This window comes from Echeneis naucrates, chromosome 7 (genome assembly GCF_900963305.1).
Source record: "Echeneis naucrates chromosome 7, fEcheNa1.1, whole genome shotgun sequence".
Classification (NCBI taxonomy): domain Eukaryota; kingdom Metazoa; phylum Chordata; class Actinopteri; order Carangiformes; family Echeneidae; genus Echeneis; species Echeneis naucrates.
Genome location: NC_042517.1, coordinates 8609410 through 8622324, shown reverse-complemented (window position 1 = coordinate 8622324; position 12915 = coordinate 8609410). Strand labels below are relative to the sequence as shown.

The 12915-nt window shown below is 42.1% G+C and overlaps 1 protein-coding gene across 2 annotated transcripts; it reads right to left on the bottom strand.

Moving 5' to 3' along the window:
- Positions 1–287: 287 nt before the first annotated feature.
- On the bottom strand, positions 288–12617 carry ifrd2 (interferon-related developmental regulator 2). 2 transcript variants are annotated; one of them, XM_029506252.1, is made up of 13 exons: positions 12104–12617; positions 10929–10979; positions 6644–6760; positions 6374–6458; positions 6095–6219; positions 5651–5808; positions 4850–4903; positions 4451–4629; positions 3902–4010; positions 3600–3734; positions 3356–3484; positions 2403–2495; positions 288–1861 (listed from the first exon to the last, which is right to left on the bottom strand). In XM_029506252.1, the coding sequence occupies exons 1-13, from the start codon at positions 12144–12146 to the stop codon at positions 1781–1783; spliced, it is 1359 nt and encodes a 452-aa protein (XP_029362112.1). In that variant the 5' UTR covers positions 12147–12617; the 3' UTR covers positions 288–1780. The 2 variants fall into 2 exon arrangements, with proteins under 2 accessions (XP_029362112.1, XP_029362113.1); XM_029506253.1 differs by lacking the exon at positions 10929–10979 and having other exon boundaries at positions 289–1861; positions 12104–12615.
- Between the last annotated feature and the right edge of the window lie 298 nt (positions 12618–12915).

Genomic DNA, 12915 nt, shown 5'->3' with positions numbered 1-12915 from the left:
AAAAATCAACCATCACTAGGAGTATGCTTTAACATTACATTGGTGCAGTAGTGTTGTTGTAACTACCTTATATGCAATTGGTCCAGTCCAGTGCTCTCCAACCAATGTGTCGCACCACGTCTCATCAGATTGTCATTTTGTCATTTTGTCGATTATTGTAAAGTAGTGTCAACCCAAATATCTGAAATGTAACAACCAAACAGATTTAACTAGGAACTAGGTAACTGGGACATTTTGACATTGACATTTTTTCACCACAACCCCTGTATTTTCATGTTAGACACAACTCAAATACTTTATTTCATTTGATACATGATCCCTTGTGCCTGAACACCAAAGCTACTTATCAGACGGTTAAGTTGGTGGAGCTTTGATATTTTGGATTTGACTCCCTTTATCCAGGGAGTCAATTGTGGTCCAAGACTTAGAGAGAAACTTAGCTGTCTTTGGTAGCTTTAAAAAAGTTACATTAAAAAAAAAAAAAAAAACACTAACAATGGTAATATGGCTGCCACACTGAGCTTCAGGTGCTGTAAAAGGAAACAGTAAAATCAGAAGAACATGTTAAAAAAAAAAAAAAAATGAAAATAGGAACACCACTAAACTCCTCTGATCAGCGGCTCTGGTCAGTGGTTTGTATACATTTGCCACAAGGAAAATCATTCAAATGCATCTAAAGATTCAAGTAAATATCATCTCACAAATCCCTATGTACAGTTTATCTGTAATACATACACAAGGATAAACTGTATGTCCCTTCAACCCACGTTAAAAAATACACATGAAAAAAGAAATCTAGAAATTCTACTTCCCATGATTGTGTCTGTAAACAGTTTAGTATTTTTTCTTAAAAACCATACAGTACTGTTCTATGAATAAATAAAGTAAAATACAATTACCCATCAGAAACAGTGAAAATGTATTTTTACTCTGACAATATAATAATCCAAAAAAGACAGAATTACTCTTTAATTGTATTATTTTAATTAGGTGTTTTACTTAATGATGTTAAATAAAATTCAAATAAAACACTCTCACACAAACACCACACACATTATCTTCAAGGTTGCATTGTTTGCAAAGACAGTTTCTGATTTGGCAGCTGAAGTTGTGACTCTGGGTGTCAAGGCAGAGGATGAATGAGGGGCAGCGAGGAGTAAATTAGCCCAGAGAAGAGGAGGTTTATCCCCAACCCACCCCCCAAAAAAGTGTAATTCTGTGGATGTTTTTGGTTTTCGTTACAGAAATCGATTCTTGAACATGACCATTCTGAGATTAACGAAAAACCATTAGGTGCAGGAAATAGCATCAGAAACTGACATTAAAAAATATTTGACTGATTGGTCAAACCACAGGGCAGAAGCTGAAGTTGGGTATGAAAACAATACCCATCAGCAGCAGAGTGTTTCAAATCTGAAATGCGTCATAAGTGCTTGATATATGAAGCTTCTATTAAATGTGCTCACATCGTATTTCCTCTTCTGTTAAACAAAGTTGTTTCATCCTATATAACGGAAATGCAGTGTTGTTTTACTGCTGCCATTCAATTTGAGACATCGACTGGTGTGTGGAATACACACAATTTTTTATTCTCCTGTGGGAGCTAAGAATAAATTGAACCTATGAAACTGGAAAATTAAACTGCAGGTGAATATGACAAGTGAAAAATCCCTGTTGAGAGTTAGCCAAGTCTTTGTGTGTCAGACAGCTGAGGCATCGAAGGCATCATTTTGTATCCAGCTCCTGTCACTTATCCATTCACTCCGTCCTTGTCCAGTTCTCACATGACGTCAGCCCGTTTGTCTCTAACTTTATTCCTCTGTTTTGTCCTGGCTTTGAAGGCAGCTGAGTTGAAAAGATGCTGTAGAAGAGGGACATCACGATAAGATTGCAAAATTGTATATATTTCTCAGGTTATGATCAAAATTAGAATCCTTTCTAAACTTGATGAAGAGGATGTGGTGGGAATTAGGTTTGTGCCAGTAAAAGATAATCTTGTCGATCATCAAAGCTGATAATTTTTGCAAATGTCAATCACAATTTCAATCAGAAAAAAGAGAGTTGAAAGTCATAAATAGCAGTTTCTACTGCTGATTGACAAATTACTGTGATAAACAGCAAGAAATTATTGATCGTAATTGTTGTGACTGCTCTGACTATTAAATGTAAATAATGATTGGCTCTCTTTGTGAAGATAATTTTGCTAGAGAGAAATAGTAGAAAGCAATATGCCACGCTTTTCTTTTGTCATTCTCTTTTTCGCCCCACCCTGTCCTCAGATAACATCGGCCACAGTCAGGACAGTCTGATTATGGTTAGAGCGCACAAGCCAAGCATACAAGCAAGATGAAGAAGAAAAACCTAAAACCCAACAGAAGGTTGGAGTGGTTTATTGTGCAGACCTTCTCAAATCGTGAGATCTTGTTGCCTTTGATAGTGGGATCCAGGATGATGGGGGGGCCAAGGCCAAAGATGTCCCTAAGGAGAGGGTTGAACTGGAACAAAAGAAAAACACACACTCAAAGTTCTGAACTTGATTTTTCAGGTTGTCTCCATGTTATGTCGTCAATGCAGTCAGAACAGGTTAGGGTTAGGGTTAATCGTTGATTGAGCTGGGTGTGGAAAATTTCATGAAATAAGCATACTTTCTAATGAACCATAATTACAACTTCACTTAAGTGCTGGATGTCAAATTATGGAGCGCTAGTGCTCATCTTAAGCACAATAAATATAAGAGTGAATGGGATTTAGCCAGTCCGTTGTGGTGTAAGTGTAGGTGTGTTTATTGCATTTGTTGGTGCAACAGCTCGATCAGCAGTACACTTGCATCACATTATATGCAGTGTGCTCTCAGTTTGCTAGCCCAGCAGCTAAATACCAGTGTTCTTGTTCAACTCCAGGTCTGTGTTTATTGGCGTCAGTCCCAGATCCGAGTAGTGAGCGTGTATCAAGAGTGCTAAAAACAAAAACTACCACGACTCAGTGGAAGTGACCCAAAATAATTGGTATGAAAGCAGTCATTTGATCCTGCTAACCAGCAGCAGGTGACAGTAAATCATAGGGCTGTGAAAAACACTGAACTACTTGCCTTCGCTCATGCATGGATTGTGAATTTCAGCTTCTTAAATCTCAATTTAAATTCATGGTCAAGTATAAAACCAAATGAAAGAAAGAGTATGAAAAGATTGTGGCTACACTCCATAATTTATAGACTTCATTATACATGTGTATGTATTTGTTTTGCTGTAAACCAAATTTGCATATAGGTATGCAAACTACTTCATTTGGAAATCAAACAATGTGCAGCTCTATTAGGGTCCCACCATGCCATTTCTATTTCAGCGTATTTCCTCACCTGTAGATGGTGTCTGACTCCAGACTCAAGGATCTCTTTGAACGCATCATAGATTCTTCTCCTCACCCAGCTGTCGATGTAAACGCTCTCCACGCCAAACCTGATCTTCTCCTCTGTGAAGTCCTCATTCTGCAGAAAAAGTCATTCACACAGTGATGTTTAGACTACTAAGATAAAAAAAAAAAAAAAAAAAAAAAAAAAAGGCTGACGTACAAGTGAAATCATTGCAAATAAATAAACATACCTCTATGTAATGTAGCACCTCTCTGAAAATTGAGCGTTGTTTTCTCCTGTCATTCTTCGCTCTGTGTTTGTTGCCGTCTGTGGCTAAACCCTTCAGGCATTCACACAGACTTTCACTGTCGTCCACCTCAAATTCCTATGAATAAGCAATCAGGGGCAAAACTGAAGAATAGCAACGTAACATCAAGAACAGATATATCCAAACGTATGGTGTAATGGGAAAAGGAGAGTTTGAAACAGTTGTTTTAGCATCAGCAGATAAGTGTGTTTGTGTACATGCTCTCAAAAGGCACACCATCGTACCTCATTTATATCCCGCCCCAGCTCCACCAGCAGGGCGATGGTCTCTCCCACTGCGATTCTGTAGTTGACATCATTGCTCTGCAGACATGCCTGCAGTTTGGGGAGGTGACTGCAGGTGGGAAAACATAGAATGGCTGAGACCTTTCATACAAATCATCAAAAGTCCTCTTTTGGTTAGCAGAAGGTCTAAGCTGATACATTTCCTGCAAATGCCTTAATCATGTGAAGACTAAAAACTGCAGTGGTTTTCAGCTGAAAGTGAAAGGGACGCTGATAAAAGATAAAATATTACAGAGCTTTTTTTTTTCCTATAAACACGGAGCAGAGGAAAACATCTGACTCATTACCATACTCCAACAGATAAAAAGGTGCCTGAGCAGCAGCTCACCAAACTCTTTTCTAGCAGAAAAGGGTGTGCTGACAGATATTGGTTTGGCTTAACTCTGTGACTTTAGCAAAAATAATTTGTGAGTGTAGAGACTAAATGTCACAAAAATAACTCAAGGCGGGAGAACATTTTGGTTGTTCTGATTGGTTTGTTTCACTCACAGGTCGAGCAGCACAGCCATTCTGGATGCAGGACAGAGTGTGACCAGCAGCGACCAGGCCTGCAGAGCAGCACCATGAAGGCCTGGACTCCCGGGTTTAGGCGTGGGCAGCGTCCCCTCTCTGTTAGGGTAGGAAGACATGAATATGCTCTCCAGAAGGGCCAGTGACTTGATCAAGTCCTTGGAGAGTTCAGCGATGATTTTAAGGGGAAAAAAGAAAAGACAGGGGGGGGGATCATGAGAATTTTGCTTGTTGATTGACTTGTTTTTTTTTGCCTCACATATCCCGGTTTAAAGTGAGGAGGACTGGGCTGATTGCTCTGAACCGTGTGATAGTCAAGTCAAACTATTCACTGTGATATTTCCCTTTGACCCTGTTATGTTATGTTTAACATCTCACCTCTCCCTCTTCAGCAGCAGATACATAACAACACATTCCCAAAGCTCTGGCACACTGTAGGAAAAGAATAAAACCAGACATTTTATTAAACAAACACAGAAATAGTCATGTTGCTAATTCTTCACTCTTATCACTGCGTGAGATTAGCTGGCAGCAAATCTTTTAGTTGCTCTAGCATGCAATTTTATGTTTTTGTCAGTGGCCTATGAACTTTAAAAGGAGGGGATAGGGTTAGCTATGTTATTATAATTTACTGCTCAAATGTAATGTGCACAGTTGTAAAGAGGCTCCCTTCTTCCCTCCAACTTTGCTCTAAATACTCATCTGGTGTGGAAGGACAGACAGTAAGAATCCAAGATGGCAAAATGTTGCATTGGAGAAGTGCCTGTCAAGTCCACTGATCACTGGCTACCATTGTGTTTTTATATCTGCTTTCCAAAATGAACAGAGCAGCCAGCTGACAAGGGTGTAACAGCATGCAAAATGCCATGACATCACCCTTAACTTGAGATCCGTTGATGAACTGTCCATTATATGAGGTTTAGGGTTAGTTCATTGCGGAATCAATTTTCAGAAATTGGTCACCAAGAACACGTCTTGGCTGAACCTGATTTTTCGGAATACTTTGTCGTCTTTTTGTTTTTGGCAGATCACTCCAGGGTTTGATACGCTAATCCATATGGCTGCTTTTGGATCCAGCATTTACACCGAGGAAACATGCATTACTTAAAGTGTTTCTTCGCTAAGTATCGAGAGATGAAATAAATGTACTCATTGGCGTAAGTTCACACCATAACTTACACTCTGGCGGGCTACTATGCTGGCACTGTTGTCATTCAGAATGGCAGTGAGGACAGGACGTAGAATCTTAAAGCCTTCCTCCGCCTCATCTCCACCCTCCAGCTGGATACACAGCAGGGCGAAGACTGTGGCTGCTGCTGCCTGCTCCTCTCCACTGCCTAGACAAAAAGGGAAAAGTAAAATGACTATCCATGTTTCTCATTAGCCTGGGTCCCCCTTGAAAGAAGAAGAGGAAACGTTTCCAGCATGCGTATGGTATATGGTCCCTGTGTAGGTTTATACAAAATATAAACACCATCATATCGACAAAGCTGTAGAAACCCATATTATATGTGCTGTGTCACAACAATGTGCAGAATAATCCTCCACCTGATGTACATAAACAGAACCCTGTTTTTCTGACTAACATACAGATAAAAAGCCAAAGCTTCTCTCCTGGCTCACCTTTTTTAAGGCTTCTTTCCAGACAGTCACTGACAGTGAGGCGTCTCTCTGTCAGGAAGTCGTACAGCACTCTGGAGGAGAAGGCCTGTCGCAACGACTCGAGGGCAGCTAGACGAGTCTTAGCACTGAGGGAAAGAGACAGAAGGAGGGAGAGGACAATAAACTGAGTGTAGACGGGAATGCTCAGCAACATCTCTTCACATGCCACCATCATTTTGTAGCTACGTCTTCCCCAATATTCCTTGTGAATGTTGTTAAATTAAAGGTTAAAGAAATCACCTTTTATCCATCAGGTTGTCTATACACTGTTTGAGTTTGTCCTCTGTTTCTTCCTGGGCAGTCTGTTCATCCACTTGCTCGCCCCCTGAGTTTGAAACAGTTGTTTTGGATATTTTTTCATGTGACTACAAAAATGTAATGCTCCTGTTTAAGATGAAGAGACGCAGCACATTACAAAAGACTGACTGCATGTACTTCCCTTAGTGTATGTAAGAAATACCTTGGCCAAGATTCAAAATAAGCGCAATAATTACAAGGGCAAGCACTAACCTGTGCCCTCTTCCAGCACTGATGTAGTCTCACTGGCACTGCTGTAGTGGCTGAGGATGTCAGACGCCAGCTCATCATCGCTGGCACCCGACTCTCCCTTCACCCCATTTTTAATCCCTACAGAGGGAAGAAGATGGGTGGACAGGATAAAAAAAGTGAAGCAGAAAGGGGGGATGTATGATGTCTGTTTTATTCAGACAGTCAAACAGAAAGTTTTCCAACTGAGTCTCAGCTAACAAATATGCCCTGATAGTGTAGAATATGTAAAGAGAGCAAACATGAAGAAATGACTGTGATTTTCAGGCGCAGCCACATTATGTCCACAGATAGATGAAAAGTGATTTAAAATAAGCTCATCTTGAAAATAGTGAGCATTTCTATCACAACAGGCACGGTGACGGGTCGATGAGCTTGGTGGCAATAATTGTTAGGGCAGAGTGCCAAAAAACTGTTGTAGCAGCTGGAAATAATGAGCACCATCAGGTCAAAAATGCTCTTAAGTTTCCAAACCAGAGGCCAATGTGCTGTTGGGAAATAACAGACATTTCCTCCTTTTATAGTTCAAAATGTTGCCCGGATCTGTATTGTCTTTGTCTCATCAGGCTGCAATACACAGGAATGGGCTAAAGAGCAGAAACTCTTACACTCCAATGTTATCAAGATCAGTATCTCTGCATTTAATGAAACCACAGCAAAGCTTCAGCCATTTCCCACTGACAAATAGGGAACTGTTAACTGTGGAAGTGAAATTATCACACTAAGAAGAAGTAGCCCAAATTAACCAGAATTTGGCTGAAAGCCAGTTTGTGACAGCGGGTAATATCAGGTCCTTCCTCTGCTCAGCTGTCCGTCTTTGTCAGTAACTGTACACCAAAGTTCTTCTTACACACAGACACATATGGAAACTGGAGCTTCAAGCCAAGAAGATTCTTCATCTACAAAATTCATAACCACGCCAAGACCCTTAAAAGGTTTCTACATCAAACTGATTCTTACTAATGAAGAGAGGCCTCTTCTGAATGATAAAAATCATTTGAAATGCTCCTCAAACAGCTGTTTGACTTGAAAGTGACTTTCAAACTAAAGCTAAAAAGATCAGACCTCTCTAGTTCATGTATGTGTGAGATTGATAGATACAGACACGGACATGAATACAGCTGCACTCATGACTGTGCCCTTGACCTGCCTGAAAAGTTGATCCAGAAATAAGTAGATATTCTTTTTTTAAGGGTCACTTTGTGTGCTCCAGTGTTTCTGTATCAGGTCTCTGTTGCAGGTGGTGCTGCAGGAAGAGGAACTGACTTCATAAATGGTCCATAATGACAAAAGGATTTTCCATGAGGCAATTCTCCGTCATCTTGTGTGTTTGCATTTAGAGACTAAACAGAGCAGGAGGCAGGGGCCAGGCAGGCCTCGCTAAGCTAACTCTCAGATTCCTGCTGGCTCAGGACTTTCCACTGTTGTTGGGATTATTGGAGACCAGAGTCACCATTCTTTTAGCCTTTCATTCAGTGTGTACAATCCAGAATGGTCAGACTGTCTATGTGTGTCTGTGTGTTAATGTTCGGGTCAGACAGTACAGTCAGGGTAACCCAGAGGTCACCGTTATTGTTGCAGCAATGCAGCATGGGGTTTGTAGTATAACTTTTAAATTAAAAAGTGTTTATTTACAGCGGTGTATATTCAATGTTAATTCTAGGCTGCCTGCGTGACCAATAAATAGTTTTCTTCTAATCTGCTGCAGATACAAGCTTTTCTGATATGATGTGCACGTGTCAGTCAGAAAATGCAGCTGAAAGTAGAACTGGTCTATTTGAGCTGAGAATGTGTAAACTGAGTAAGCTGTGCTAAAGTTCATCTATTTGACTTGAACAAACCCACTTTATGGAGTCATTGTTTACAGAGCTTCAGTTCTGCCTTGTGCAACAAAAGTATTTCGCCTGAAATTCTTCTCCAGCCACAAACAGCTGACTTTTTGCAGCGACTGACAACAAAGTCATTTGTAGGCCTTTCTATTCTGCTAAACTACTGTTGCCTGGTGACATGTTGACAGTAGCAGCAGGACAAGTTCATATAATGTCCTTTAAGTATGACAATTGTTTTGACACTTAACATGTACAATGGCAATTTTCACATTACAAAGTAAGCACAACTTCTGTTCACAGGGACAAATGTACACCAATTCAACATAATGAGATGACAGTGTACTCTGTGTAGCTAAATATACCTCAAGTAGTAGGCTACATGTGCTTAACAGACTGCAGCTTGAATTCAAAAATAGCTAAAAATGACTTTCTGACACCACAGACATTTTGGTTTCTTCTCTCCTGCTGCAGGAAGACATATATGATGGCATCATGTGGCACGATGCAAATCCTCATCATGCCGGGAACATGGTGTTGAGGTGGGAGTTTTTTCAAGGAAGGTGCATCCTGATAATCCATCAGTCCTTAAAATCCGTGAATGTCGCAAGATGGCAAAAGTCTGATAGTTCAATTTATTGGCAATTATCAGCTGATACCAATAACCACACCCTCCTTAGTTTCAAGGTTACTTTTACTCTGCCCCTCTTACTGGTGGCTGCTGCTTGGGAAATAACATCTGCTGATTGGATAACAACTGGATGATTACCCAAAGCCAAAACTCTGTACGGTAATGAGAAAATAGTTGCAGGTTATGCTCCTATTAATAGCATCTATTCATGAGTGTCAGTATGACACATAGTCAGTTGTGAAAATAGCTGCTTGAAGTGCTGAGCTGGTAATTCAAAGTAAAACCTGTTGTCTTACTGGGAGCTAAAGCTTATTGTTTTGGTTGGGAAACTGCTGACACCTGGGAGCTTGTTCACAATACACCATCAACAGAGAAATGTGAAGACTGTACTGCAGTCCCAAATTTTTGGAAGATGAAGTTGCAATTTGGAAGAGAGCGTCATTAATAATGTTAACATAATTTTGCTAATGACAGATGGTGTATTCAAAACATATTTACATAGAGATTGTTTTACACCTTCCATTTTCTATTGTCAGCATGTAAATGTGTAAAAATGTATATTTTGAGAAGAAAGATCATCCAGAGGCTGACATTTTAACTTATTCAACAACCTACAGTGAAATCTAGTTTTCATTGTTACAAGATGAGCCTGAATCTACCCATACTTTCTAATATTACATAATATTCTGGTTCCTGTGAAGGAACAGCCTGCAGGCTCTCGCTCACAAACCAACTGTTCACAGTTCAAATAAAGCACCCTCTGCAACCAAGTGATTTCCAAGTCATCATCCTTGAACTCCAGACCACTGTACTCACCTACAGCTAAACACATACACACACACACACAGCTTCCCACGCAGGACTGCCCACGTATAGCTCAGTTATGTGAAGTGCTCCCCTTCACATAACTGCCACGGCTCACGTGTCGTCTCCACTTTAATATTTTATGCTTACTTAGCAGTCAGTCACACAGCACCAGCAGCCAGTCAGGTCCAGAGGAAGAGACTCTGCTGACAGACTGATCTTGAGCTCTGACCAAAAAGAAAGGTGGGAGTCTATTTGAGCCCCCTGATCATGGCCTTGCACTAAAAGCTTTAAACATGCAAGCCACATAACTCCAAACTAGATTTGTCAACGATGCTACTGAGATGTGCATTAATTGACAAAGTCAATAGTGGAACTATCAAAAAAAAACAAAAAAAAAACATGGCAACAGGAACACAGAGTGATGACACAATTACTAAATAAACAGGTTCCTGAGAATAATACACTGTGGTGAAGACAGTCCCTGCAGGAAGTTATGAACACAAAAACCAGAGAGAGGCTAGAGTTAAAAACCTTGGCATGAATAGGCATACGGTCAGAGGATGAGATCAGATGTTAACAGCCATGTAAGTGAAAGACTGGTTGTATAAGAAGGTCACACGTCTTTAAAAAGTTGTCTGATACTGTTGTTATTTGTAACCATCGATCTCTGTGTGAATGTCGGGCTTTAACCGGTGGCACTCAAGCATGACATGCATAAATACTGAGGAAGCCCGGCAGCTACAAAGGGAGTCTGCAAAACCACAGACGCTGTTATAAAGAAGCTTGAGTAGGTAATGGAATTGGGTTGGGTTAAAACTCCTCAGCACAGCTTGGGGGGGTAGAGAGAGAGTGAGAGAGAGATATAGACAATAGGTCAGTCAAGCAAGTGAGGGGCTGCTGCGTTTACTGCATGCACAGCAGTGAGGTTCAAGAACGTCTGGACAAGCCTGGAGGTGGACATGAAGCTGAGGTCATGGGGAGTTACCTTTCAGGGACGCTTTGGCCGACAGCTGAAGGACCTCCTGACGTAGAGAGCCTGGAGATGATGTATGATGAAATAAAGGGTGTAGAAGTTGGAGGGGGAATGGTGGTGGACGGATGTGTGAATGAATGAAAGGATAAAAAAGTCAAATGCTGGAGTGACTGTGACGGAGGAGAAAAACATCACAAGGGATGATAAAATAATTACTAATACTGATCAACTTAAAACGCTGATTCTCAAATAGCACTCAGCTGGTGTAAAGTCTTAAAGGAAAGTGATCTGAAACACGGTGAGCTTAGACTGACACATTTTTACAAATATAATGGCAGATGGCGAAACTCCCACTGGTTCGTGACTGCGTTTCCTGCTCCGGCACTCCCTATCTAATCTTGAGCATCTGTACTCCATAAAAGTGTGTGTGTGTGTGTGTGTGTGTGTGTGTTCGGTGTTGCACGTGTGTACAGCCAGGACAACGTTTCTCCAATAAAACGTGAGAGGGCTGTAACGCCCCTGCAGGCACATGCATGGCCCACACCACTGCTGTGCAGTGAGGAAACAGCAAACACACACATGCATGGCCCACACCACTGCTGTGCAGTGAGGAAACAGCAAACACACACATGCATGGCCCACACCACTGTTGTGCAGTGAGGAAACAGCAAACACACACATGCATGGCCCACACCACTGCTGTGCAGTGAGGAAACAGCAAACACACACATGCATGGCCCACACCACTGTTGTGCAGTGAGGAAACAGCAAACACACACATGCATGGCCCACACCACTGCTGTGCAGTGAGGAAACAGCAAACACACACATGCATGGCCCACACCACTGCTGTGCAGTGAGGAAACAGCAAACACACACATGCATGGCCCACACCACTGTTGTGCAGTGAGGAAACAGCAAACACACACATGCATGGCCCACACCACTGTTGTGCAGTGAGGAAACAGCAAACACACACATGCATGGCCCACACCACTGTTGTGCAGTGAGGAAACACCAAACACACACATGTGGTGCTGAGCCGTGTTTATGGGCGGTAAATGTTAGTGTGTCTGCTCCATGTGCTACAAAAATAACTGAAGTTTAACTTCATTGCTGTCATTGTTGGCTGCAGTTCAGTAAGATGCTCTGTGTTTGTCTTTGGCCCGGCTGTGTGAGCGGCTCACCTGGCTTCCCGGAGCCACGTTTCCCCCTCCTGCTCCGCGGCATGTCGAGCAGATCGCCCCGGACCCTCCGCTCCACAACAAAGCTAGCCGAGTTAAGCTAGCCGGAGTTAGCCTGTCGGGCTCCGGCTGTCAGCTCCGCTCTCCCTCCCCGGGCTTCACGGCAGCAGACCTCCGAAGCTGTCCGTCCCTCCTCTCCGGGCCGGCGGGTAAAAAGCTTCAGAGAAAGCGTCCCCCTTCTTTCACCGCGATGGCTGCCGACGACAGGCGTCCTTAACGAACGGTTCCCGCAACTCCCCGCTCTCCTGCGGACTCGGACTAAAGAGTTGTCGGGAAGCGAACAAAGTCAGTCCGGCCGTCGGTTTTCTCCGTCTATTATCTGTGATTGTCCCCGGGTAACCTGTATCTAATACCGGGTTGGGATTGTAAGTATTTCTCAAAGTGTTTTGGACGGAGTTTTGAGCACGCTGCTGTCGCGAAGTCCACCATCTTCCCCTCAGTAGCAACTGATCAGACCGGCTGCCGGGGTTGCCAGGTTCGCTCCGTCAGCATCCCCCGTTTCCGGCGGTGCGTCTGAGGTCAGAGTCAGACTGATGGGAGTTGTGAGTCATGTGGTCAGACTTAAGTGAGTTGTTAAAAAGTCAGCGAGTTAAAAATACAGCAACAAATCAGACTTTATTCTCAGATCTTAAAACTACATTTAGACTCTTCACGAATAGAAATAATGCCATGATCGTTTTGGTTTTTTTTTTTTTTTTAGAAAATAACAAGTTACAGACAAGTGAGGATAGCTGTTTCTTTATTAAAGAAATGTT

Coding starts and splice junctions, on each gene's coding strand:
- ifrd2 (XM_029506252.1), bottom strand. CDS start 12,146: ATGCCGCGGAGCAGGAGGGGGAAACGTGGCTCCGGGAAGCCAG. Junction 4,904..5,650: donor GCATAGTAGCCCGCCAGAGT/GTAAGTTATGGT, acceptor CTTTTCCTACAG/TGTGCCAGAGCTTTGGGAAT. Junction 3,735..3,901: donor TGGGGCGGGATATAAATGAG/GTACGATGGTGT, acceptor GCTTATTCATAG/GAATTTGAGGTGGACGACAG.